The sequence below is a fragment of the Rhinoderma darwinii genome, chromosome 8 (assembly GCF_050947455.1).
Source record: "Rhinoderma darwinii isolate aRhiDar2 chromosome 8, aRhiDar2.hap1, whole genome shotgun sequence".
Taxonomy (NCBI): Eukaryota; Metazoa; Chordata; class Amphibia; order Anura; family Rhinodermatidae; genus Rhinoderma; species Rhinoderma darwinii.
In genome coordinates, this window is record NC_134694.1 from 13,662,517 (window position 1) to 13,687,577 (window position 25,061).

The window sequence follows — 25,061 nt, forward strand, 5'->3', positions numbered from 1 at the left end:
ATAGATTTAGCATGGTCACAATGTAACGGCAGGAATGTTGATGGTGTGCCACGTTACCGCCAGCACTGTGCAGGGGAGAAGAAGACGGGCGCAGTGTCGGGCGCTGAAGTGGGAAGCATTCGTGAGATGTAAATTGGGGGTTGAACCAATAGACAAAGCTTGTGCCTATAGCAACCAATCAGATTCCAGCTCAGAGGCCTTTTTGAAAAAAAAAAATGGGCAACATGATTGGTTGATGTGGACAACTACTCCACTTATCTATTGCACGAGTTTTGATAGATCTTCCCTAATGTCTCCCGGCAGGGGTTGGCTTATGAATCCGGCATGGCAATCTGTCTTCAGAAACCCCAGGAGATAGCAGCTGAGGTTGCGGCTGGCCATACATTTCCTGCAGGGATAATGTTGTATTACATGCTGGCCCTCCAGATCAATGATGGACCAGGTCCACCAGAGCTGCTTTTTCACCAGGTCTTCACTGGGGCTAATAGAAGGGGATTCTGAGTGGAGGACACCCCTTGATATGGCATATGGAAAGGGCTTGTGCATCGTTCATTTTCACTCTGACCGGTTTACCTTATTTACTATGAATATGTAATAAAGCCTTATACATTCGTACTCGCTATATAACTGGATTCCCTCCTTGTGATTGTCATTATAGACAAACATAAAACTCACCCACTTTCCTCTTGCGGATGACAAGGCTGGGGTCATTGAATACTTGCTCTTCATCATCACTGTTGAGAACGCGGCACTGGCGGAGGTACGGCGTTATCCGGTTAGGATCTATAATGGAGATCAGCTTAACCCGGTGACGATCCAATTTATTCCAACATTCCTCATCTTCATCTTCAGACATGATGAAATCACGCCAAAAGCAAGTACCTAGGGAGAGGAAAGCCGTTTAGACTCTGTTCACATCTGCGTCAGGGCTCTCCTTCACAGCAGAACAACCAAAAACCGGACCCGCCAAATCCGTCATTTGATGAAAACCAACGGTGCCTGACGGAACCCATTGACTTTAATGGGCTTAGTCGGGTTTTCTTTATCATGTCCAACATTTTGTCTGGCAAAAATGACAGTATTTGTGATGGAGGTTTCAAACGCAGCCTCCGACGCAGATGTGAACAGGGCCTTATTCTGTGATGGTCCTATTAGGTTTAATAAATACATGGCAATTATAATTAAAGACTTCTCCAACCTTTAGAAATATCCCTGTATGACATGCATATGGTTAAAAAACGCTTAAAAAATGTCCCGCCACACCTCTTGTACCGCAGCGATGACACACCATACGCAACACGTGACCACAGCAGCCAATCCCGGGCACAGTGACGTCAGTATAAATGGCACGCCACATATTTAGGGTCCATTCACACTGCGTTTGCCGTGTATGTTGAAGGTATAGCTCAGGAGGATTTCCCGATGTATACTTCTGTATAGGCATACCGTGGTATACATCGCTCATATGCTCCCACTTTAAAAAAAAAAAAGTGTAAATAGACCCTAAGAACTTACCACATACTGCCTATGCATTGCACTTAATAATAAAACCGTATGCAGTCAGTGTCTAAGCTCCCCCTAGTGGTGGCTGCAGACAGAATTTTATCATTTAAAGGTGTTGTACAGCATTAGAAAAAAATGGCTGCTTTCTTTCGCAAACCGCACCACGCCTGTCTGGTATTGAAGCTCAAAGTCATTGAAGTGAATGGGACTGAGCTGCAATACCACACACAACCTGTGGACAGGTGTGGCACTGTTTTTGGAAAAAAAACAAAGCTCCACCCACCATATTTATGTATTAGGAAATGAATCAGCACAGAATGGTGGACCTAAAACCAAAACGGTATTAAAAGATCATTTCAGACTCTCATACTGTAATACAGAAAGTAAAGTTTCAAGGACTTCCGCAAATTTAAAGTCACGATGCAGAACTCTAGCTGACTAGATATGCACCAGATTCAGTGGTTATTCAGCAGTTATTTTAATCCGTTTTGAAATGAGGTACTTTTGGAGGACATGTCCCTAAGATATAAGGAAATTGACTTAAAGGCTATGTACACCTTTGAAAACGTTTTTTGTGTTGTTTTTTTAAATAAAAATGTCTATCAGCGTGATTGTTGAAAAAATATTTTTACTTTTGAGATACAGCTGCTTTGTATCCTGTATACAGAGCAGCTGTATCTAGCGCTGAAACCTGTATCCGTCAGGTCAGCGGACTAACTGAGTGCCATACCCAGTGTATATATTAATGCACACAACCGCTTTAACCGGAGTCCTGGGAAACGTAGTTTCTAAAACCTTGTGTCAAATTCCATCAAACACAGAGCGGCCCCCATTGACTTTCTATCGGCGTGCAGTTAATGATCCTGTGTTTGTGACTCTCTCTACGACGCTACCTGCTGCTGAGTACTTATATTTTCGGAATATTTCCTTTGCAGACTTTAAACGAGGACGTCAATAAAGATTTATTTTTGGAATCATGAGACACGCCGACATTCAGTAAACACAGCGTCACAGTCATAGATAATGCAGACTAAACAAAAAATCGTATGTTACTGTAAAGCCGGTCATAGACATTCAGTCATTCCGCCGACAGCCATTGCTCTTTCACGGCTGGAGGACCCGGCACATCCTTGCATTACATGGACAGCCTATTGATTTTAATGAGAATAATGGTGTAATGCTTTATTTCCCCAGTGGTGGCGCTGCAGGGAATTTAACACTTGCTGCCAGTTTTACAAACAATTTACAACTGATCGCTGGTGATCTGAACAGCAAGACACCCCGTGATCAGCTTACTGTCAGTCAGGAGATAACAGACTTGTCTGTGCCCCATGCGATAAGGTTTATGTGTCCCTTAAAACCCTTCATATGTTAGTATATATTTTCTAGTTTTTTGTTTTTTTTGCTGTATTTAAAAACTAAAATGAATTCGTTTTTTTTCTATGCTGCATTTTCATCTAAAGGAGATTCGGTGCCTAAGTCAATAATACAAAAACTAGGAGGAGCTGTCTCCATTTGGATTTATATAAAACTCAATAGCAGCTGTATAAATCTGTATGCTGCGAGCTCCCCCTAGTGGTGGCTGCTGGCAAGCAGAATATTAGCACTTAACTTTATGATCGAAAGTAGGGAATTTGGTGCTTCACATAAGAAAAACGGAGCTGTGATCCCTCCTCTAACAAAGATATATAGTGAAAGGGTGAAGGGCTGCGGACCTTCCTATTATCCGAGTGGTAAATACAACCCTGCCGCTTAAAGTCAACTGGTCAATAACCTCTGCTTACTCCTTTTGTAAAGTCACAGATTTTGATCAATTATAATTTTTTTTAATTCTACCCCTTTCGCTCTTGGCATAAATTGACAATATTCCCATGGCTCTGGCATCATGATGTAGCAGGTATAGTAACAGATGACCTTACATTACTTCATAACATTTCCGGTATTACATACAGATCATTATTAGGGGTGACGACATCCTGTTTACATGCGCTATAATTGCTGATCCAATTTCGCCCATCCCATGTGCCCTTTATAAGAAGCTTCCAACTACATAACGTGGGTGATTTCATAGCGCAGTCCTACTACTGACTTTATAGGAGTCTTGTTTCTTATAATTACATTGCTCAATGGCAGCACGTGGCTCCAACCACGGTCAATTACAACTAAACAATGGAGGAGAGGAGTGTTCACTAATCTTAACGTAGGTTACATGCTCGTAAACTAATATATTCAGTAAGGCTGGAGGTACATAGATGACATTTTCGAGAGTCATCAAGCAAAATTGCAACCAAATTTGACATTTCATAACAAATTCATCATTACCTGTCAAGATTCTTTGTACCTGCAAGAGCCAAATACTTAAAAGTTGCAGCAAGCGATATCAAATTTCACTACCAGTCACCATTAAGTTTTATGCACGGTCTTTGCTGCAGATCGATCTACTGAAATCACCAGCGATCAGCTGTTATTACCGGGGGAAGCTGCAGCCAACCAGATATTTCACTTCTGCAGGGGAAATGTACTATTACATGGCAGCCATTCTGCTAAATAGCCGACTATGTAATAGACAAAGAAGATAAAGAATTGGATCCAGCGCTAGAAATTAGTGCCTCTGTTAAAAACAGGAAGCTTCTTCCAAGTTTTATTTTCGTAGGTTTAAAAGCAGTGAAATGTAATGGAAGCGGGTTTAGTCCAGAGTACAGAGGATGATTTGAAAGAAAATAGGCTGTAGCCTACGCGTTTCAGACGCCTGCGGCGTCCTTAGTCATGGCTTGTAATACATAGACAGGCTGGGTCCACCAAGATGAGAGCCCCCCATTTATGATGTCCATATGCCCTAATAGACAACCCTAAGGCCAGGTCTTCAAGGCGACTTTTGTTGCATGACAGTATAGACGTGCAATGTTGAATGAACTTCACTGTCCATTTATTTCAATGGAAGACATGCAAATTTGCTGTCATTTAAAAAAAATTGGGGAGAAAAAAACGACGTGCGACCAGGTTGCGCTCAAGCTTCACCAAAGTCACGTGACGTCTGGAAATCTTGCGACCTAAGTCGTCGTGTAACCCAAAGCTAATAAACAACCCCTTTAATGGGGTTATGCAGGTTTTTAAAATTCAATCAATATTAGATCGATGGGGTCCGACTCTCGGCACCCCACCGATTAGCTGTTTTAAGGGGCCGAGGGGCTCGTACGGGCGCCGAAACCTCTTCATTGTTTAAATGCATTTAATTTTCGTTCACATACCATTGAACCCCCACCGACCTTATATTGATGGCCTATCTTAAGAAAGGGCCATCAATTTTAAAATCCTAGATAACACAACAAAGTTTACCTGCATTAAAACCATGGTTGACACCTTGTCATGTCCCGAACATAAGTGAGACGAACTCAGCTCTGCTACATGCTGGCATGGAAGATGCAAAAAATAAAGTAGGTGAGGTCACCAGGACAAGTTTGTTTTGGGTCATAGCATTGAATGAAAACCAAGACAATGTGTACATATGTAGAGCGTGTGTAAATTCCATGTGCTGGCTGCTCAGTATGTCGATTGCTAAATAAATATACTTTTCACTCAAAGGCTCATCATAGTCTCACTTCAGAAATAACACAAGGAATTCCTACTCTCATAGTTGCCAGCTCTCACAGGCACTGAATTGCATATAAACCTGATTTGCAGAACTGCATTATATCCATCTTGCTCACTCTATGCTAATGCTCTGCTACTGTGTCAGTCTTTACTGTAGATCTGGAATTCAATTCATCTACATCTTACCATTATTATATTTACATAAGGTTGCAAACTGGGGAAATAGAAGTCAAGGGAGATCGAATACCCTTCTGGTAAACGGTCAGCAGAAGACAGATGATATTGGGTGGAATTACCACCTGACTTCTATTTTTAAGAGTAACTCTACCCATGTAAAACAAATCTGATATTAGTCATGTATTAGGGAATCATGGTCTATGCAAAGGTGACCCTAACTGTGTCCCGTGTGTCTCCAGGAGATAAGCGGTGACTGCTACAGTATGTCTGACATCTGCTGATCTTCCTAATGAACGGACATATTTAGCAGAGCTGAATGTGCATGTTTGTGGGTCAGGGCATGGACGACATAGGTGTCCCCTCTTTGTGTCAGAGCACCTCCCACTCTCGGGGACCCGTCGCATCGTTGTATAACATTGTCATCCATTCATTTGAATGGCCGGCATATAATGCTACATTTCCCCTGCAGTGGTTGCATGTGTGGCTGGCCGCAGCTTTCACAGCGGATTGCTGGGGGTGTCCTCGTAAGAAAACCTCTTTAATTGAAGCCTATTCTCTGTTATCAGCCATTTTAGGCTGGGTAGAGGACGACTGTAGGGTTCTTCAATGGGATGACTGACAGTCAAGAAAGATGAAGCTCCAACGATAGGAACCTTCAGAAGATAATACATTAGGTTTAGTGCTCCTTTAATATTAAGATCTCCCATAGTCAATGGGCGATCATGAAGCCGCTGAAAAAAGTGAAGCTGACAGGAGACAAAGTGGAACGTGGTTTTTCTTGCACCATTACCACTTTGTTCCAGTGATCAGTGGAGGTCACAACAGTCGGACCCCCACCACACTATGGCGAATCCCCTCGCTACCTACTGTGAGACAACCCCTTTATGCCGCTATCGAGTGTGTGTGAAACAGATCATTGCGTCATCTCATAAAGGATCCTACTAGGCCATAATATGAGAGTCTCCTTTAAAGGGTTGTCCAGTTTTGAAAACCTATTTTCATATAATATATTAGGGAATTCTGAGTTAATAGAGGGGACTCCCACATTCAGGACCCTCATCTATTAACCAGAACAGAGAGGGACTGCAAAGAGAATTTCTTTCCTCTGGAGGACCTGGCACATGCTTGCATTACGCATTGATTTCAATAGGAACTGTGTAATGTTTCATTTGCCCTGCGGTGGTGCTGCAGGGAATTCAAACACTTGCCGGTTTCCCCCCCCAGATTGCAGCTGATTGATGGAGGTCCAGCAGTGGGACACCCTGTGATCAGCTTATCGTCAGGGGACTCTTCTAACAAAAATGGATTGTCGAAAGCAGACTACCCCTTTAACATAAATAAGGCAGTTCATTAAAGTGCAGCTTACAACAAGAGCTGCTAATATCATTCATACATGTAGGTTATACCGGAGGCTCTCACGCCTAGAGATATATACGAGATGTCGCATATTATTTCTTCATATTTGTAAACTCAGCGGGGAAATGTATGTCAATAATAATACAGGACGCGTTCACTACCACTAGATCTGGTTACGCTCTACTTATAAACCGGAAAAATCACCCACTTGATTCAAGTGCTAATCGTCTTGATTACTCATCAGGAGTCCAAAACGTTGGGTAAGAAAAGGTAGAAAAAAAATAATGTAAAGGATTAATTTGGTATTTTCTGTCTATATTTTCCATTGAACATTTAGATATAGCAGAGCTGAATTTGTCATTTAACGGTTTGCCCTGTTTGTGCATCATGATTACTAAGTAATGGATAATGGGTGTAGTTTCGCTGCAGCCCTATGGAAAACCACAAATAATACAACCATGTCATGACGAGTGAGTTGTGCCATATGACAAACTGAGCTCTGCTGTATTTGTTCCTGCATTTCACCGTGAGACATTGAGTTGCGTTACAGCTATTGCTTCATTTCTACAACACCTGTAACCCACAGGGCAGGATCAAATGAGCTGGAAACTGACCTTAATGAAGGTTTTCAGGGGCCAGGACTCATCCAGATGGCCTGTCTTGATCCATGTGAGAGGCAGAACACTGAGTAGGTGCAGAGGTTATACACAGGGCTGGCGCAGGGAGGAGCAGTCTTACGTCTACTTCCTTGTAGGCAGAAACCTTACACAGTGAGGCTGTATCATCTGTTCTAGTTCCTCTAAAAAAAAAAAAAAAAAATAACAAAAAAAATAATGATCAAAGACACGGGCACAGAAAAACTACACATACACCTGGATGGCATCAATAATAGCCTAATTATCAGTAAAAAGCTCAAAACTGGCATTGACTAGAGGCAGGCACATGGCACGATCTAAAATATTCCATAAAACTAAGTATGGGATTCTAAAGTATACCGTTGTGTATGGAAAAAGAGTTTTAGCTGAAGGAGAGATTGACTTCCTTCATCTGCTACATTACCCCTGAGCTACTAATAGCACACGTTATTAGGCAGGAATAAGCTCGGTTTTATTTTCTTCTCTCTGCCTGAGTGGTGCCCACGCACAGCTCCACACCATAGTCAGACAAAGTCATTCATAGCTATGAGCATACAGGAGAGAGTACACAAGAGGCAGGACTCCAGTAGCATAAATGAAGCTTTATAGCGTACCTCTAGTGATGTTGACATAAGTGCCTCCCGCCAAAAGAGTAAATGTCACATACCTCCCAACAAACTCGTTTTTTGCAGGATTGTCCCAAAAAATGGACCTAAAGTAAGAAGGGGCTTATGCAAATGTGTATCAAGTGGGCTTTTCTGTAAAGTTTTGTAGGCATTACCGCAAAAGGGGATTCAAATGTTGTGATGTATGTAAATGTGACGGGAGGAGATCGGTGGTTTTGTGGTCTTCTGATGTCACATATAAATCCCAGGTGGTAAAATGTTAACGGATGCCTAAGGGAATCGAACTTAAATTAAAAAACTCAATGACTACCGATAATTAGTCCTTTTCCCAGCCAATCAATGTAGCGCTCATGCAGTCACATGTCTGACTGTCTGATTTATATATGTTTGCCACCAAAAGGGTCCAGAGCACAAGGACCCAGTTATATTAAAGGGGTTGTCCCTTTAGGAGAAGCCCCGTCCATATGACCTATCAGGGTATATGTATGTCATAGAGGGGGTCCCCACTTGGGACCCCCCTCTATGAGCCAGAACAAAGAGCCACTGTAAGAGCGGCCCCATCTCTGGCGGACCCAAGTCATCTATGCATTACATGTTTGTCCTTCATTCCAATGGCCAGCATGTAATGCCACATTTCACCTGCAGTGGCCACCGCAGGGGAAATAAATGGCCATGTGGCTGGAGGTTAGAAAGTCAGACCTGCAGCAATCAGCTGATCGCCAGGCCAGCTTCTGTTAGAAAATGGGTTATCTTCGTGAGGCATCAGTGAGGGTTCTGGTATAGTCTCTCACCAATTGCTATTATTTCTTTTTTTACGGGGATGAATATTACAATTTTCCAAAATCTTTTCACCTTTGAATAGCAAATTGAAGAAACTAAATTTATATATACGGCACTCGCTTGGAGCTCCAGCATTGACGTAAATTTACTGAGCAAGCTTTTGGGAAATAAAATGTAGAGTTGAGAAATTCCCGGTCGCTAGATAAATTTTTCTATATAGGCAAACTAGGCAGTACATAAACTTTAACAATTGCTTGGTTTTACTAATCACCATATTCTACCTATAATAAAAAATAATGGAGGAGAGGTTTGGTAATAAGGCATAGGCATGTTAGGGGGATTAAATTAGTAATTCAGGGTGTAGTCACACTGTATAATTGTGACCGAGTGACTCTTTGCGGAACTAACATTAAATGGGTAAGGAGATCTCTGCTTTCCAAGAATTGCAGGACTACAAGTGACTTATGTTTCACTGTATAACCCTGTGCTGACTAAACATGTTGAGATATATTGTTCCTCAAAATTTCAATAATCATCAATTGACAAAGAGCATCTCTCTGTAGAGGACCCGGCACATTCATACAGTACATATAGCCCATTTATTTTAACAAGAACTGCGTAATGCTTTATTTCCCCTGCGGGGGCGCTGCAGGGTAATTGAATACTTGCTGCTGGTTTACCCAACATATTACAGCTGAATGCTAGGGGGCCCGGGAGTGGGACACTATCAGCTGATCATTAGTGGACCCCCTAACAAAACCTTGGTATAAGACAAGATGTGCCATTGACACTTTCGATATTATTCCTGGTGATCGCCGGATGCACCTTCCTCAGAACTGCGAGGTCTGACATGACTCAAATCAGCTTGGATATCACAATACCGGGCTTCTTTGCAGTTACGGGTTAAATTAGGATTGTAAAGTAAATTTATTAGACTTCGTGACATATCCTGCTCATGAACAGCAGGATATGGGTTGTCCTCAGATAATGTTGGTTCCTCCTTCTTCCTTATTTGTTTTTTTTTAAATTCTTTATTTAGATTTTATAGATAAGAGAAACAAAGGGGAAGGGAGGGAGTTACAGAATGTAAGGGAGGGAAGAAGGGAGAGAACCATCACATTAATAACAAACTAACAGTTGTCTCTGCTGTTCTTATACAGAAGAAAATAAAAAGTAAGTATGTATGCAAGTTAAACCTATTTTGCTTAAAGGGGACCGGTCATCTGTATTTCACCTATTAAACCAACAATACCTGGTGGAAGTGGGTGAAAATCATTTTTATGTAACCAAAAATTATCTTCTAAGTAGCTCCGTACCTTTACTATTCATTTTTTTTGTGTCCCGCACCGTATGCTAATGAGCATCAGAGTCATATCTTCGTTTGAAAAGTCCTATCTTTATTCTTCAAGCCTTTCCAAGTTAACCCCGCCTCCTTACTTTTGATTGACAGCTCATCGCCTCCCCCAGCACACACAAAATCCCACGCTTGTGCATCGATGTCCTGTTCTGGTGCGTGCGCACAACGGGACACTATAGTGGCGCATGCACTGTAACTAGATTTGAGGACCGGACGAAGCAGGGAAGGGTGACGGACCACACATGAAGCGTGCATGCGCGTAATCTCAGACGAGATTTTGTCATTCAGGGCGGGCCAGTTTTTGGCGGTGCGCGGGCATAAGAAGAGGAACGAATGAGACTGACGGATTATTACCGTAAAATGCGCAAAATGTTTGCAGACTGTTATTTACAGTCGGAGAAGAAGTTTAGGAGAGGGGGTAACAGCAATTAACTTTTGACATCTGCGGCCAGCGAGGGGTGAGTAGAGTTTAATAGGTGAAATGCTGGTGACAGGTTCCCTTTAAGAATGAAGAGACTCAGAAATAAGTTCAGCAAGTTTGGTGTCTAGAAGGAGACGGCTACTCGATTATTACGGTTTATAGATATTCATCTAATTTTTCGTATTTATGAAATTGTATCCAGTTATCCCAGATCTCAAGATATTTATCGAGATTCTGGTCTAAAGACCATTTTGTCTTTTCATATGATTGAATCAGACAAATTTCGTTAATCCATTCAAGAATGGATGGTGTATCAGTCTCCTTCCAATGCCTAGCAATTATGGTTTTTGTAGCATTAAGTAGATGAGGGGGCACGGATCTAGTAAAAATAGGGAGGATTTCTCCAGCTCACCTTGTGGAAGTTGCGTTTTTTATGAATGGTAATCCTGGCGCTCGGATCCTCGTGGTGGCACACGGAAAAACTTGCTGTTTTGTAGGGAAGAATGGTTGGATCCAGTGCTGGCAGAAGTAAAAGGAAACTTTTTCCAAGTTTTATTGGTTCTTGATTAAAATAAGGTATTCATTAGCGTATGTGGTATATCTTGCAATGATAGGTTTGAGGGTAGGTAGCCTACGCGTTTCGGATGGTGTCTCTGTCCTTATTCATGGCTTAGAATGGAACAACTGACTGTGTATGCTTGGTTTAAATGTGTTTGACCACAGGTGTGTGTTTTTAATTGCGTTCCAGGGATACGTGATGCTGGAGCGCAACTTCGGGCCCGCCTCTGTTTTACCCGATCTTTGGATTCAGTGATTAAATAACTTGAAGATGGTAAGTATCTATTGATTGTTAGTTTATATATATGCAAATCGCTTTTGAACTATGTATGTTCGTATTATGTTATTGTTCATTGATACGCGGATGGGTGAAAATGCAGTGGTTTGTTTATACATTTTTTCGGACATTTTTGAATTGTGTTTATAACGCATTGGGTCAGATTGTGTGTGTATGATGACTGAATGGGAAATGTTGAAAAAGAAGAACGAGGGAAATTTAGATCAAGGAAGTTGTGAGTATGAATTGATGAAAATTCATGGCAAGTCTGCTAAAAAGCTTATGTATCTGGGTAGATATATAATGCTGATTAAAAACGTATTAAATGAAGATTTAGAGGTAGTGATTTGTTCATACCTAGTAAGTATGGAGATATATGTTGGTTATCTACTGTATATATTTATCAATTTAACATATGTTTTTTTTATTATGATATGTTCGAATAGCTATAACATGCTTTCGTGAAAATTTTATTATTTATTGTGATAGTCATGAAAGTATCTGTATAACATGGATGATGTATCATGTCAAAATTTTTTTTCATTGAATGAAAACTCCCTATTCTATGGTCAATAGTAGTGCATGATCTCTCTTTTTAGGTTAAGACCTTCTGGTACTCTTGTTTTGAGACGGAAAATCCAATATGCTTCTCTTTGGAGCATTTTTTTCTTTCATATTTCCTCCTCTTTTGGATTTACGGATTTTTTCAATTGCGTAGCATCGGAATGAATTTATTGTTCTTTTATGAAAAAATATGAAATGTCTTGCCGCATTTGAAATGTTTTTGATGTTAGAATTTCTTATATAGCTTAGGTGTTCAAGTATGCAGATTTTTAATCTGCGGCTTGTACAGCCTATGTATTTTAAATTACATTCCGTACATTCAATTATATATACTACTAGTTCTGAATTGCAATTGATATAACTTTGTATGGAAAAAGTCTCAGAATTGTTGGAGTTTGAGAAGGTTTTTGTAACATGAGTGTATGAGCATATTTTGCATGGATGTTGTCCACATTTGTATGATCCTTTGTTTTCCAACCATGTAGTTGTAGGTTCTGTGGGTTGGAAAGCCGATGGTGATAGAACACTTCCTATCGATGGAGCTTTTCGGGCTACTATCCTGCAACCGTCTTTCAAAATTGATCTTAAGTTGTCGTCTTCCATTAATATAGGTAGGTAATTGTTGACAATTTGTTTAATTTGTTGAAATTGGTTGCTTTGTTGTAGCACTAAGGTGGGTTTGTTTGGTTCCATTTTAACGTGCTTTTTAGTTTGATTTAGTAGGTGGCTTCTATCGATTTTAGATGTAATTATATCTGCTCTTTTGAGAGACCACTTTGGATATCCTCTTTCTTGTAACCTATTTTCAATTTGGCTTTTTTCTTTCATGTATTGAGTGTGAGAAGTGCAGTTTCTCTTTGCACGAATCATTTCTCCTACCGGAATGGATTTTATCGTCTGTTTTAAATGGTTGCTGTCAGCATGCAGTATTGTGTTACCACTAGTTATTTTGCGGGGCACGGATCTACATATAGTCTGGTCTTGTCCAAAGTTATCCACTTTTTGGGAGGGTATAGGCCGAGTGATTAATGAGGTAACGGGAACAACTATTCCCTTGGATCCGTCATTGTTCCTTCTCCATCACTGTGATGTTTCAATCAAAGCATATAGATGATCACTACTTTGCTTTCTTATAACGGCGGCACGTCAATGTATTCCACTATTGTGGAAGAAAGATATAGCCCCAACTTTATCAAAATGAATTGCAAAGATTAATGACATATTGGTGATGGAAAATCTGACTTCTTCGATGATAGGCGGGTATAACAGGTACTATAAAACCTGGTACAAGTCGAGAGTTTCAACACTCAGATTCTTATAGGAATCTCGTTCGAGGGATCTGAGGGAGAGCTCCCTGAGTAATCCCAACGGTCCATGGAAGTGGACGCTACAATAATGTAGTGAGGGTGGGTTTTTAGTGGCCCCCCCCCGTCTCCCCCCTTTTTTTTATTTTTTAACAGGGACCTTCATACTTATCTTTCGTATAATAATGTAAACATTGTTCTATGTTAAACCATACCTCCCAACCGTCCGGGATCCGGCGGGACAGTCCCGGTTTCTCACCGGGGTCCTGCCGTCCCGAGCGGTCTGCAAAATGTCCCGCTGGGCGCTGCAGCTGCATCAAAACAGCTGATCGCTGCTGACAGGCGCCCTGCATGCCAGACCACTGCAGCAGCGATCAGAAGAAGGCAGGAGTCTTGCGGCGGTGTTCTCACTGGGATCGATGTCGGCACGTGAGTGGGCCAGTCCAGTCACCTGACCTCACCGGTCAGGTGACAGGTCAGGTCACTGGACTGGTCCACTCACGGGCCGGCATCGACACCAGTGAGAACGCCGCTGCAAGACTCCTGCCTTCTTCTGACGCTGAATGACATCAAAGCAGAGCGGAGAGTGGCAGCAGTAGGGCCGGCTACCTCTACCACTCTCCGCTCTGGCGGCATTGTAGCACAAAGTATAAGGGGGTTGTATTGCGCTACCTACAGGGGGGCTGTGTGTGGCGCTATCTACAGGGGGGCTGTGGGTGGTGCTATCTACAGGGGGCTGGGTGTGGCACTATCTACAGGGGGGCTGTGTATGGCGCTATGTACAGGGGGGCTGTGTGTGGAGCTATCTACAGGGGGGGCTGTGTGTGGAGCTATCTACAGGGGGCTGTGTGTGGCGCTATCTACAGGGGGGGCTGTGTGTGGCGCTATCTACAGGGGGGCCTGTGTGTGGCGCTATCTACAGGGGAGCTGTGTATGGAGCTATCTACAGGGGGGCTGTGTCTGGAGCTATCTACAGGGGGCTGTGTCTGGCGCTATCTACAGGGGGGCTGTGTGTGGAGCTATCTACTGGGGGCTGTGTGTGGTGCTATCGACAGGGGGACTGTGTCTGGCGCTATGCACAGGGGGGCTGTGTGTGGAGCAATCTACAGGGGGACTGTGTGTGGAGCTATCTACAGGGGGCTCTGTCTGGTGCTTTGTACAGGGGGGCTGTGTGTGGAGCAATCTACATGGGGCTGTGTGTGGAGCAATCTACAGGGGGGGCTGTGTGTGGAGCTATCTACAGGGGGACTGTGTGTGGAGCTATCTACAGGGGGCTCTGTCTGGTGCTTTGTACAGGGGGGCTGTGTGTGGAGCAATCTACAGGGGGCTGTGTGTGGAGCTATCTACAGGGGGCTGTGTGTGGCGCTATCTACAGGGGGCTGTGTGTGGCGCTATCTACAGGGGGCTGTGTGTGGCGCTATCTACAGGGGGCTGTATCCGGAGCTATCTACAGGGGGGCTGTGTCTAGTGCTATGTACAGGGGGGCTGTGTGTGGAGCAATCTACAGGGGGCTCTGGTGGATGATTTTTCCATTGACCGGTAGCAGAGTTACATGATGGGGATTTTTTTTTCCAGTTGTGTAACTCTATCATGTAACTCTGCTACTTGTCATTTGAAAAGTCATCCACCACAGGGTCTCCCTCTTGACTTTCATTGTTCTCAGCCTTTTGGTTTGTCCTGCAGCTGCTGCCGCCGTGATGAGCAAATGTTATACCCAAGATAGGAAAAGTAACACAAAGACGATATAACCTGAAATATAATATCTGTGCTATCCAGACAGTCTAGGGATCCGCAGTGACAATGTGCGCTTATTATTTGCAGAAGGATCTGGCCGTGATTTGATGTGTTTATGCGGGATATTGGGCGTGACTTAAAAATGTCCCTCTTTTCCGAATTCAAAAGTTGGGAGGTATGGTTAAACCTATGATAGGTGATGTTAACTCAAATACAATAGAGACATAGAAGTTACAATTTGTCACCAATAGTACATTTTGTATATGTATATTTTGTGTGTGGAATTCCCAACCCACATTTTTTCTATATTTTCCCTCTCTCTCCTATCTATGCTTTCATTGTTATAAGAAAAGTTAAATAAAGAATTTAAGAAAAAAAAAAGTTGAGGAGTACTTGATTTTTTTGCTCAAGAATAAATGACAAATCTAGGTTGGGTAACGGGAGGTTGAATGTTAATCCTATTTAATAACGCTGGTGTTTTGTACCACCTTGAAAGGATTTTGAAATGTAGTTCTTGTATTCTGGTTGAGCTAGTGAGTGAATTAGGAGTTTTTTTTATGTCATTCATATGCAAATCATTTAAGTCGCTCCAGTCATATAGTTGCCTTTGCAAGATTGGCTACTAACAAACCAGGACATCAAATGCCCACACAGAGCAGACCTGCTCCTCCTGTGTTCAATCCTGGACAGTCAGGGCCCTTTTACACGGGCCACTTTTTGGGCATATGAGTGTTCATGTGTACAGGGCAGCGATCAGCCGATGAATGACCAAGCGCTCGTTCCTCGGATGATCGTATCATTTATGCAGCAATAAATATTATCGTTGTCGGCAGCGCATCTTGGTGTGTAAACAGGGAGACGCGCTGCCGACATGATAGAAATGTATGGGGACGAGCGATCTGAGTAACGAGCATTCTCCGCCATACATAGCTCCTTGTGAAAGGAGGAAACGATGGCCAATCAACGAGCTGTCTCATTGATCGGTGCTCATTTTTTCGGCGGGTGTAAAAGGACCCCAAGAGAGGAAATAAAAAATAAACTGTGGCGGTCTATAAATCCATAACTTGGGGGGGGGGGGGGGGGGGGGGTTGAGCTCTGTGATCCACAACATTTGGGTGGTTAAGAATGGGTAGTCCAAGTCCCGAGGCTTCACATCCATTAGGGCGGTAGGTTCAAATTCGAAGGTCCACATTGGTGACTGCATGGAAAGGCTTTGCCCCTTATTATAATACCCTGTCTAATGTATCTGCTACCTCCATCTCCTCCTAGGAGGTCGCCATCTAATTTTCTGGCTCAGATAATTTACTATGCGGCTACCCCGGTGTGACTCGCAGCTGACACCTGACTGTATGGAGTCCGGGTATAGTGATGCCACCCAATACACCCATGACCTTACTATGTCGACTCACACTCTGACACCCATTTGTCTGCAGCCTGACTCCTACTGTGGGAGTTTTCCACAAATAAAGCACTGTCCAAATGGGGCACCACATTCTGTGGAGCAGGTAATGCCCACAGCTATAAAGTCTCATGGCACCCCCATAATTATTAATGGCACTTAAGGTGGTTACCTAAGATTAGAAGATAGGGTCTGCTTCTTTTTTTTTTAAGAAACTGCGCCACACTTGACTGTGTCTGGTATTGCAGCTCAGCCCCATACAAGTAAATGGGACTGAGCTGCAATACCAGAGACAGGCTACAGACAAATGTGACGCTGGTTCTGGGGGAAAAAAAAAACAGACCTATTTTTTTCTAATCTTGTACAACTTATTTAATATTTCTGACAGGTATAAACGGTGGGCAAAAGCTGGCGTATGATTCCTTACGGCACGGTTTGCCTGAGGGGACTGTGAGATGTGGGAGCCATATTATGGGACACTTCATTTTGGCCCCCAGTTGGCGCTCGAGGACCATTGAGCAGGTGCATCTGTTCAGATTGGTTTAGGTTTTTTGATTAGTTTTATTAGTAGATTGGAATAATCAAAAGGCAGAAAGTAAAATGATTATGTGACTATTGTGTTTATACTGTTGTATATGCATTACATAATTCCATTTTGTATTTTATTAGATATGGCACTAGATCTCAGTTTTATAAAGTTGGAAACAATCATATTTTGCAGTTTTTCTTATCTTATGCACACAGTGGCTCTTCTGTATAATATTTTAATTGCTGTATATTTGCAGAAGTTGACAGTATAGTCCGTAGTAAACTTTTTCTCTTAATTGTAATAGTGGAGCAACTTTAACCAATACTTAAAATCATACTGCTTAATGGGTTATAATATGGGCATGGAGGGCAACTGCCCTGGAATTGTCTTCATTGTGTTGGCTCTGGTATTATGTGGGTACTAGCAGGGCAGCCTCAGCACCCGGCAAAGCTGGGAAATTACCGGGGTCCACTCCACCGCTTTAATATAGCGGCAGGGCATTGCTGCGGATTGGCCCCTCCGTTCGGCCAAGCTGCCAACCTGCATCGGTAAGCTTACCTTACTAATGCAGAGCAGGCTCTTTGCCAGCCGCTCACATGCGCAACGATAGCATCCCGGAGCCGGGTATCAGAATGAAGACAGTGACAGGACCCATCAGCTCGTCGTGGGAATGGGTGAAGGAAGTTTTAGTTTTTCATTGGCGCAACGGGGGCCTAGATCTGGGCCTAAATTTTACATTGTAATATAAGCAGCCTAAATAATACCGGCAAACAGTGCCCACATAATACTTCCACAAGTGCTACATACTATTTCTATACAGTAAACACAAAATTAAATGTGCCATATAGTGCTCCATAACAGTGCTATTTAGTAAACAGCACGAGCTCTATATGTCCCATGTATTTGTTTACTGTGTAGCAATATTATGTAGCAATTGTAGAAGTATTATGCGGGCACTGTTTGGCGGTATTATTTAGGCTGCTTATAGTACTATTAGATAAGTGTTATAGAATTACCATTACTCCCAGTTACTTCCACAGGTCAGGATTGTGCTCTGCTATATGTACAGTGTTAGTTCAGAAGGTGCAGTTTTGTTGCAGTTTCCAAAGTGCAGAGCAGCAACGAGATCGATAGCCGCTTGCTCGTAAATTTCACCGACATTCTTCCAAAGAAACTAAAGTGATGACAACATTTTGACATTCAAGTAAAATCCAGCACTATTGTCTTTATTCAACATTAGTCACGTGGAAGCTTCTAAAATGTATAAAATACAATTAAATGACCGATATCGAAATAGATGATAAAAAAAAAAAAAAGACGTGCAAAGTCAAGAAACACATGAATCAGAGTATCCATACAGCAGAAGCAAGTTTATACCTGTATGTTAAGTTTCCATGGTGGATCTCAGAAGAAACACCCAGACATTCTCCTTTCAGCTCCTGTTCAAGAGATCATACGATTTAGTTACATGACTTGCAGATGCAACACCATGATACCTTAAGGGCTTATTCAGACGAACGTTATATACGTCCATGCAACGCGCGTGATTTTCACTCGCGTCGCACGGACCTATATTAGTCTATGGGGCCGTGCAGACACGTGCGTGATTTTTACTCAGCGTGAGTCCGCTGAAAAAAAGTGACGACATGTCCGTTCTTTGGGCGTTTTTCGCGCATCACGCACCCATTGAAGTCAATGGGTGCGTGAAAACCACGCATGCCGCACGGAAGCACTTCCGAGCGACCAGCGTGATTCGCGCAACAGCTGGTAAAAGGATGAATGAAAACAGAAAAGCACCACGTGCTTTTCTGTTTACAAACATCCAAACGGAGTGTCATAATGATGGCGGCTTCGCGAAAAGCACGCAGTCGCACATCATACGGGGCTGTCACACGCAGCTGTCAAGTGCCTTTTGCGCGCGCAAAACGCACACGCTCGTGTGAATCCGACCTAAAGCTGTATGCACACAATTGAGACTTCAGATCGGAGGGATCTTGGCGCCAAGGTAATAAGTCATTATTGGAATGGCTACAGTGGTAGTGGCATGGCTGGGTATCTGTTCAGTAACGAGTCTTAGTACAGCCTCTGTGCACAATGCTCTGCCATGTAATGCACAGGCATGAGGCCTGAGTCAATGCGGCTCCATACTACAGGGCCATAGGCGCTCCGTGTACTGGCGTATGGCGCTCCGTGTACTGGCGTAAGGCTCTCGGGCTCTCGAGCATGTGGACTCCAGTTGTTGGCAACACTAGAAACTATTTTTTATTGTATAATAAAACAAACTATTGTGTTTATATGTTATTCATTTTATGTTATGTCTTATGTTCTAGGACTATTAGGTCCTGTTCACACTGAGTTTTTTTTGGCGCTGATTTTGTTGCAGAATCCGCGTCGGAATCAGTGGCCATGGGTTGGGTCTGGTATTGCAGCTCAGATAAAGTGAATGGGGCTGAGCTGCAATACCACACACATTCTTTACACACGTGTAGCGCTGTTTTTGCACAAAAGGATTTTTTGATTTCCAAAAATCAAGTCCATGCACAAGCATCACAGTTTTACTCAATGAGCGGACACTTTTACAAATCACTTTATGATTTACATGTATAAACAAAATGGCTTCAATAGAACAAATCTACTCTGCACTACTTGACTTTTGTTTTCGGAAGTTTCTTTGTGGATAATACTCTACACAGATCAACATTTAAAGAGAACCCATCACCGGCCCATACATGTGTAGCTGAGTGCAGCATGTAATGGGGAGGGCTGCACAAACCCTGGGGATCTTTACATTTTTTCTCTACCCTCCTCCGTTATTTAGATATCGGTGTCATTATATTTGGTGCCCGATATTTAAATAACCCCCTGAACAGTCAATGGGGCGTGTAATGCTATGGCTGTGACACTGTCCAATCAGCTACGGACAGTGTCACAGCAAGAGCTGGAGAGAGGAGAGCGTGTGCGCACGCACTCTCTCACTCTTCAGCTCTCGGCAGACAAGGACAAGACTGTGATCTCTCGTGAGATATCAGTCTTGTCCTCGTCTGCCGAGAACTGAATAGAACTGAAGAGAACTGAAGAGAACTGAAGAGAACTGAAGAGAACTGAAGAGTGAGAGCACACACTCTCCTCTCACCAGCTCTGCGATGTTACACGCCCCCATGCCATCTATGAGGGACGCTGGGTGAAAGGATTGTATACAAGAATTGGTTTCAAGATGTAGGTATAGAATGGAATATAAGGGTGCAAAGCAGACACCATAATTGTATAGGCTTATATACTGGGAAGAGACAAGGTTGCTTTAAACATGCGCATGCGTGCGCACTCTCACTCTTCAGCTCTCGGCAGGCAAGGACAAGACAGCTCTCGCACTGTCCATAGCAGTGACACGCCCCCTTGCCATTACGCCACCCCCTTGCCAGTTCGGCAGACAAGTACTAGACTGATCTCTCGCGAGAGATCACAAAGTCTTGTCCTTGTCTGCCGAGAGCTGAAGAGTGAGGGTGTGCGCGTGCGCACGCTGTCTTCTTCAACTCCTGCTGTAACATTTTTCGTAACGGATTGGACAGTGTCACAGCCATGTTACATGCCCCCTTGCCATTACGCGCTTCATTGACAGTTCAGGGGGGGGGGGGGGTTATTTAAATATCGGCGCCAAATATAACGGCACCGATATCTAGATATCGGAGGAGGGTAGAAAAAAAATTTAATGTGCCCCAGGGTTTGTGCTGCCCTGCCCATTACTTGCTGCACATGTATGGGGAGGTGAAAGATATCTTTAAGTTAGCATTTTGGGGTACATACACTTTTTGAATATTTTTTATTGCTTTTTTTTCGTAGGCAAGAGGACCAAAAAAGTATCAATTCTGCAATTATTTTTTGGGTGTTTTTTTTTTCGACAGAGTTCACCGTGCAGGATAAATCACATTTTAATTGTATAGTACCGGTCATTGCAGATGTCGCAATACCAATTATGTGTTTTTTTTTCCCCATAGTAGAGAATTTTGTAAGAAAAAAAACAACTATTTTTCTATAAAATTTATTAAACCTTTTTTTTAGTCCCTCAATAGAACTTGGCCATGTTATCCCCCGATCACTTCTACAATACTCCTATATTGCCATGTATTTCGGCTATAAGGGTATGTGCAAAAACGTCTGAAAATACAGAGCTCCTGATTTTCAGAAGTTTTTTAATCAGTCGCGTTTTTAACGACCGCTTTTCTAGAGTCAATGAAAAACGGCTCCAAAAACTTCCCAAGAAGTGACATGCACTTCTTTTTCGCGGGTGTCTTTTTACGTGCCGTTTTTTTAAAACGAGGCGTAAAAAAACACCCCGTTGGAACAGAACTCCGTATTTCCCATTGAAATTAATGGGCACATGTTTGTAGGCGTTCTGCTTCCGATTTTCGGGACATTTACGGCCCGAAAAACGGATGAAAACACTCGTCTGAACGTACCCTCAGTGCTTCACGGACAGGTAGCCTATATTAGGTCCTGTTATAAGGTGGCCATATACCTTAGAGAGATGTCAGAGGATGTCAGACAGCTATTCCTCCTGATCCCCCATGTGAGATGGAAATAATACGCTGCCAAATACCTCTGGGTGAGAATAATAAGGCATGTTGAAATCCAGCATGCTCGATCCTCCCCCCCCCCCAACATCTGCCATCTAAGGAGATTCGAGACACCTCCCACGCACCTTAGATGGTCGTCCGATCCCGCAGAAATCGTTGGGTTTGGCCGACATTTATCGAATGTGTATGAGCACCTTTAGGCAGGGCCCAATAGGATCTCGTACGATTGCGTCGCGGAGGATGCCGATGGTCTGAGGCAGCCCTCTCTCTCTGTAAAACTACTTAGGTGCCATGGTTGCTAATGACAGCACGTATCAAGTCCTGCATAGCGGCTGCCAATTTAGTGCCTTGTTTTGATTCAGATTGGGTAGTATAGTGAGGTAGACTAACCACAGGGACATTTTTTTTATTACAGCAACCACAATTAGAGCGGGGCTACCAACATTCCACCTGCGGAAGCATAAGTGAGGTGACCGGCGATGGAGGAGGCAGAGTGCAAGAGGACTGCCTGGCTTCCTGGCACCCTCAGGGTGTTGACTAGGCTGGCAATCCAGGTTGACAAACTACCCTGAAGCTAAAGGGGGGAGAAAAAAAAAAGACCCGAGAAGCAGGTCGTATTGTCTTCCTACGGACGCTAGGCTAAAGCGGTCTTTAGGAAGGGTAGGACTTGCCTGGATGGAACAAACACACTTTTCCTCCCAAGTGTCAACCTCCTAGTGGCAAGGGCCTCTACCCATGGTGCCATGTCCTCCAATGGCATTAACGAGAAAAAAAAGCGATAGAGCAAAGAGTCCAGATCAACGGTCACGGACTACTCTACACAATGGAGTTTCTCTAGACTGGGTGGCAGAGACCTCCAAGCACCAAGTCCTACATTTCTAATGTTATAGTTTAGATGTTCATCGTATCTACGTATAAATACTTTTGTAGAATTGCCCTTTAAATAGGATAGAAGGAAATTCCTTGTTTCCCTGCAGGCATCATCAGCACATTACAGGTGCTATTTATGGCAAAATATATTCTATCAATGGACTGCATTGCAACAGCCTATGGGAGTTAAAAAAAACAAAAACAGATCCTGACCGTAGGGACTGAATATGATGCCCAAAGGAACAGATATGAATGGTAAAAAGAAACAGGAGATAAACTTACCCACACTGATTTTTCGCAGCTCCTAAACAGTCTTGTAGACATTTTGCAGAGATCCTCTTGATCTCTTCCAATTTCAGCTGGCGATGTGTCTTGTCTCCTATTGCAGACAGAGCACTGGGGGAGGGCTCCTGCTGCAGCCGGTTGCCTTACAACCAGAGTCAGGTTAAGGGTATGTTCACACGGGCTATTTTCAGCCGTTTTTCAATTAAACTAGAGTTTTTCGCTGCATTTTTTATGGCCGTTTTTGGAGTTCTTTTTCTATTGAGTGAATGAAAAACTGCTCCAAAAACAGCTCACGAAGTAACATGCACTTTTTTTACGGGGCGTCTTTTTACGTAACATTATTTGAAAATGAGGCGTAAAATAACACAGGAACAGAACGCCGTATCTCCCATTGAAATCAATGGGCAGATGTTTGTAGGCGTTCTGCTTCTTCAGTCGTTTTTCGGAACGTTTACGGCCTGAAAAACGCTTGTGTGAACATACCCCAAAATCTGAGGTTTGTAACAAGGAGAGAAGAAATGGCTATTCTTCTGGGACATATATTTCTCAGATTTTTTATTGCTATATGAGACAGGATAGGTACTATGGATAATGGATGTGCCAGGCAGCCAGGTGGGGCTCAAAAAAGCCATTCTGCCTTGGTGGATCTACATATACTGTTCCTTTAAGATAGCCGCTTAGCAACTTCATGAAGACACAGTGGTAATGTTAATAAAGAAAAAAAAAATGAATGAGTGGTACTAAAACGGGTATATCATGTTAGCGTTATTTACTTTGTATCAGGGTTGACTGTATGTACATTTTATAGATTTTGCACCTTGCTCTATTGTGTTTTTCAATTGTTACTAAAAACAGAGATAAAATAAAAAAAATTTTGCCTGCTTCTTGTAACACTGCTGATATAATTATAAATACTAAAGCAACGTTCCACCGGAAACGTTGCAGCAATCGGAACATTTTATATAAAAACCAGACAGTAGATCTTTACGCAAATTTGAGACATATACATTGAAGGGGTCTGTACAGGATTAGAAAAACATGACTATTATCATCCAAAAGCATTGCCACACCGGTCCATGGGTTGTGTCTGATGCCGCAGCTGCACTCCATTCACTTCAAAAGAGCTCAGCTGCAATACCACCCATAACCTGTGGACAGGGTTGGCGCTGTTTTTGAAAAAAATCCTATATAATCCCTTTATACTTCCATAAATAAAAGTCACTGCTATTCTTGTAAGGCTCTGGTCACATCATGTTAGAGCCCTACATTTGGCATATGTGCTGGAAAAGATCCCGGCATATAAACCGAACGTATCCATAGATCCCAATTACCCGGCATAAGTGCCAGAATTTTTTTTCTTTTGCTGTATAAAATAGCATAGTAGACTAGAATAATCTATACATATGCATGCAGTAAAAAATAATAATGTATAGTGTTTTTTCCCCCCTTACAATGGGAGTCTATTAGCGACTGTATTCATACAGTGGGATATGTTGTAGCCTTCCATCGGAGGCATACGCCGGGGGATCCTCCTGACATATAGATCTTGCATGGGGTGATGAAACTCTGTATTGATTTGTCACGATTTTAAAGACATCTTGCTGTCAGTGAATGGAAACACCATGTCCGGATGCTGCTCACACAGGTGCTCGGCTCATAGTCGTGTATCAGAGGTCTTTTAAATGAGCCCAACAGATGTAAGAACTTTTATTATGCATGAGACAACCCCTTTAAGAATCAGCGTGCATATAAAATTGTATATTTTTCACCCGAGTCTATGGCTGCAGATTTTATGTATGTATTCACTTATAGGCCAACTGTATTCAATGTTGTATGTGCCTCCACTTTCTACTGCGGCCTATTGGTGGGAGCTATACAGAAGGTACAACCATAGCTAATAGGGGGTGGGGTGAAACAGGTTTCCTATAGAAAAATTAACTTAACTTGTAAATCACTTTTCTCTTCATCCTACCAGGTAGAAAATAGAAGTCATATTGGGGAACCACTTTCTCAGATCTGCAATACAAAAACTCACGCAACCAAGAAACCGGAAAAGAGAAGAGGAACAAGAAAACAAAATCAGATAGGATATGGTAAGTGAGAAAATAGAATGACTCTTTAATGAAATAAATTTTACATTCCAGGTACAAAAACATAAATATACCAATACTCAGCTGAGTAATGATGGTCCCACATTGAATATGCTAGCATAGATACAAGAATTGTGCTGCCGGCATTGCATTTTACACTATATGTGGCTTACAAGGAAGAAAAAAAAAGAAATCATAACTTAATGGTTCAAACAAAACATACATTAATCGGTGTCCTTTTTAAACTAGCAAAATTTGGAAATTGTCCTTAAATGGTTTGTCCCAGCAAGACAACTCCTATCCTTATGCCCAATTAGGGTATATGGAGATCATAAATGGGGGAACCCTTTCTATGAACCAGTGGAGAGTAACTAACAAGACACTCCTATGAATGGCCCAATGTAACACTCAATTTCTCCTGTAGTGGGCGCTGC

The 25,061-nt window shown here is 42.6% G+C and overlaps 1 protein-coding gene across 1 annotated transcript in view; it reads right to left on the reverse strand.

Moving 5' to 3' along the window:
- Positions 1-19,553, reverse strand: part of CARD9 (caspase recruitment domain family member 9) — a 40,938-nt gene extending 21,385 nt beyond the window's left edge. The window contains exons 1-3 of the mRNA XM_075835184.1: positions 18,189-19,553; positions 7,242-7,426; positions 676-882 (exon numbers count right to left, since the gene is read on the reverse strand). Coding sequence (XP_075691299.1) covers positions 676-856 — 181 coding nt within the window. The 5' untranslated portion in view covers positions 857-882; positions 7,242-7,426; positions 18,189-19,553. The remainder of the gene's footprint in view (positions 1-675; positions 883-7,241; positions 7,427-18,188) is intronic.
- Between the last annotated feature and the right edge of the window lie 5,508 nt (positions 19,554-25,061).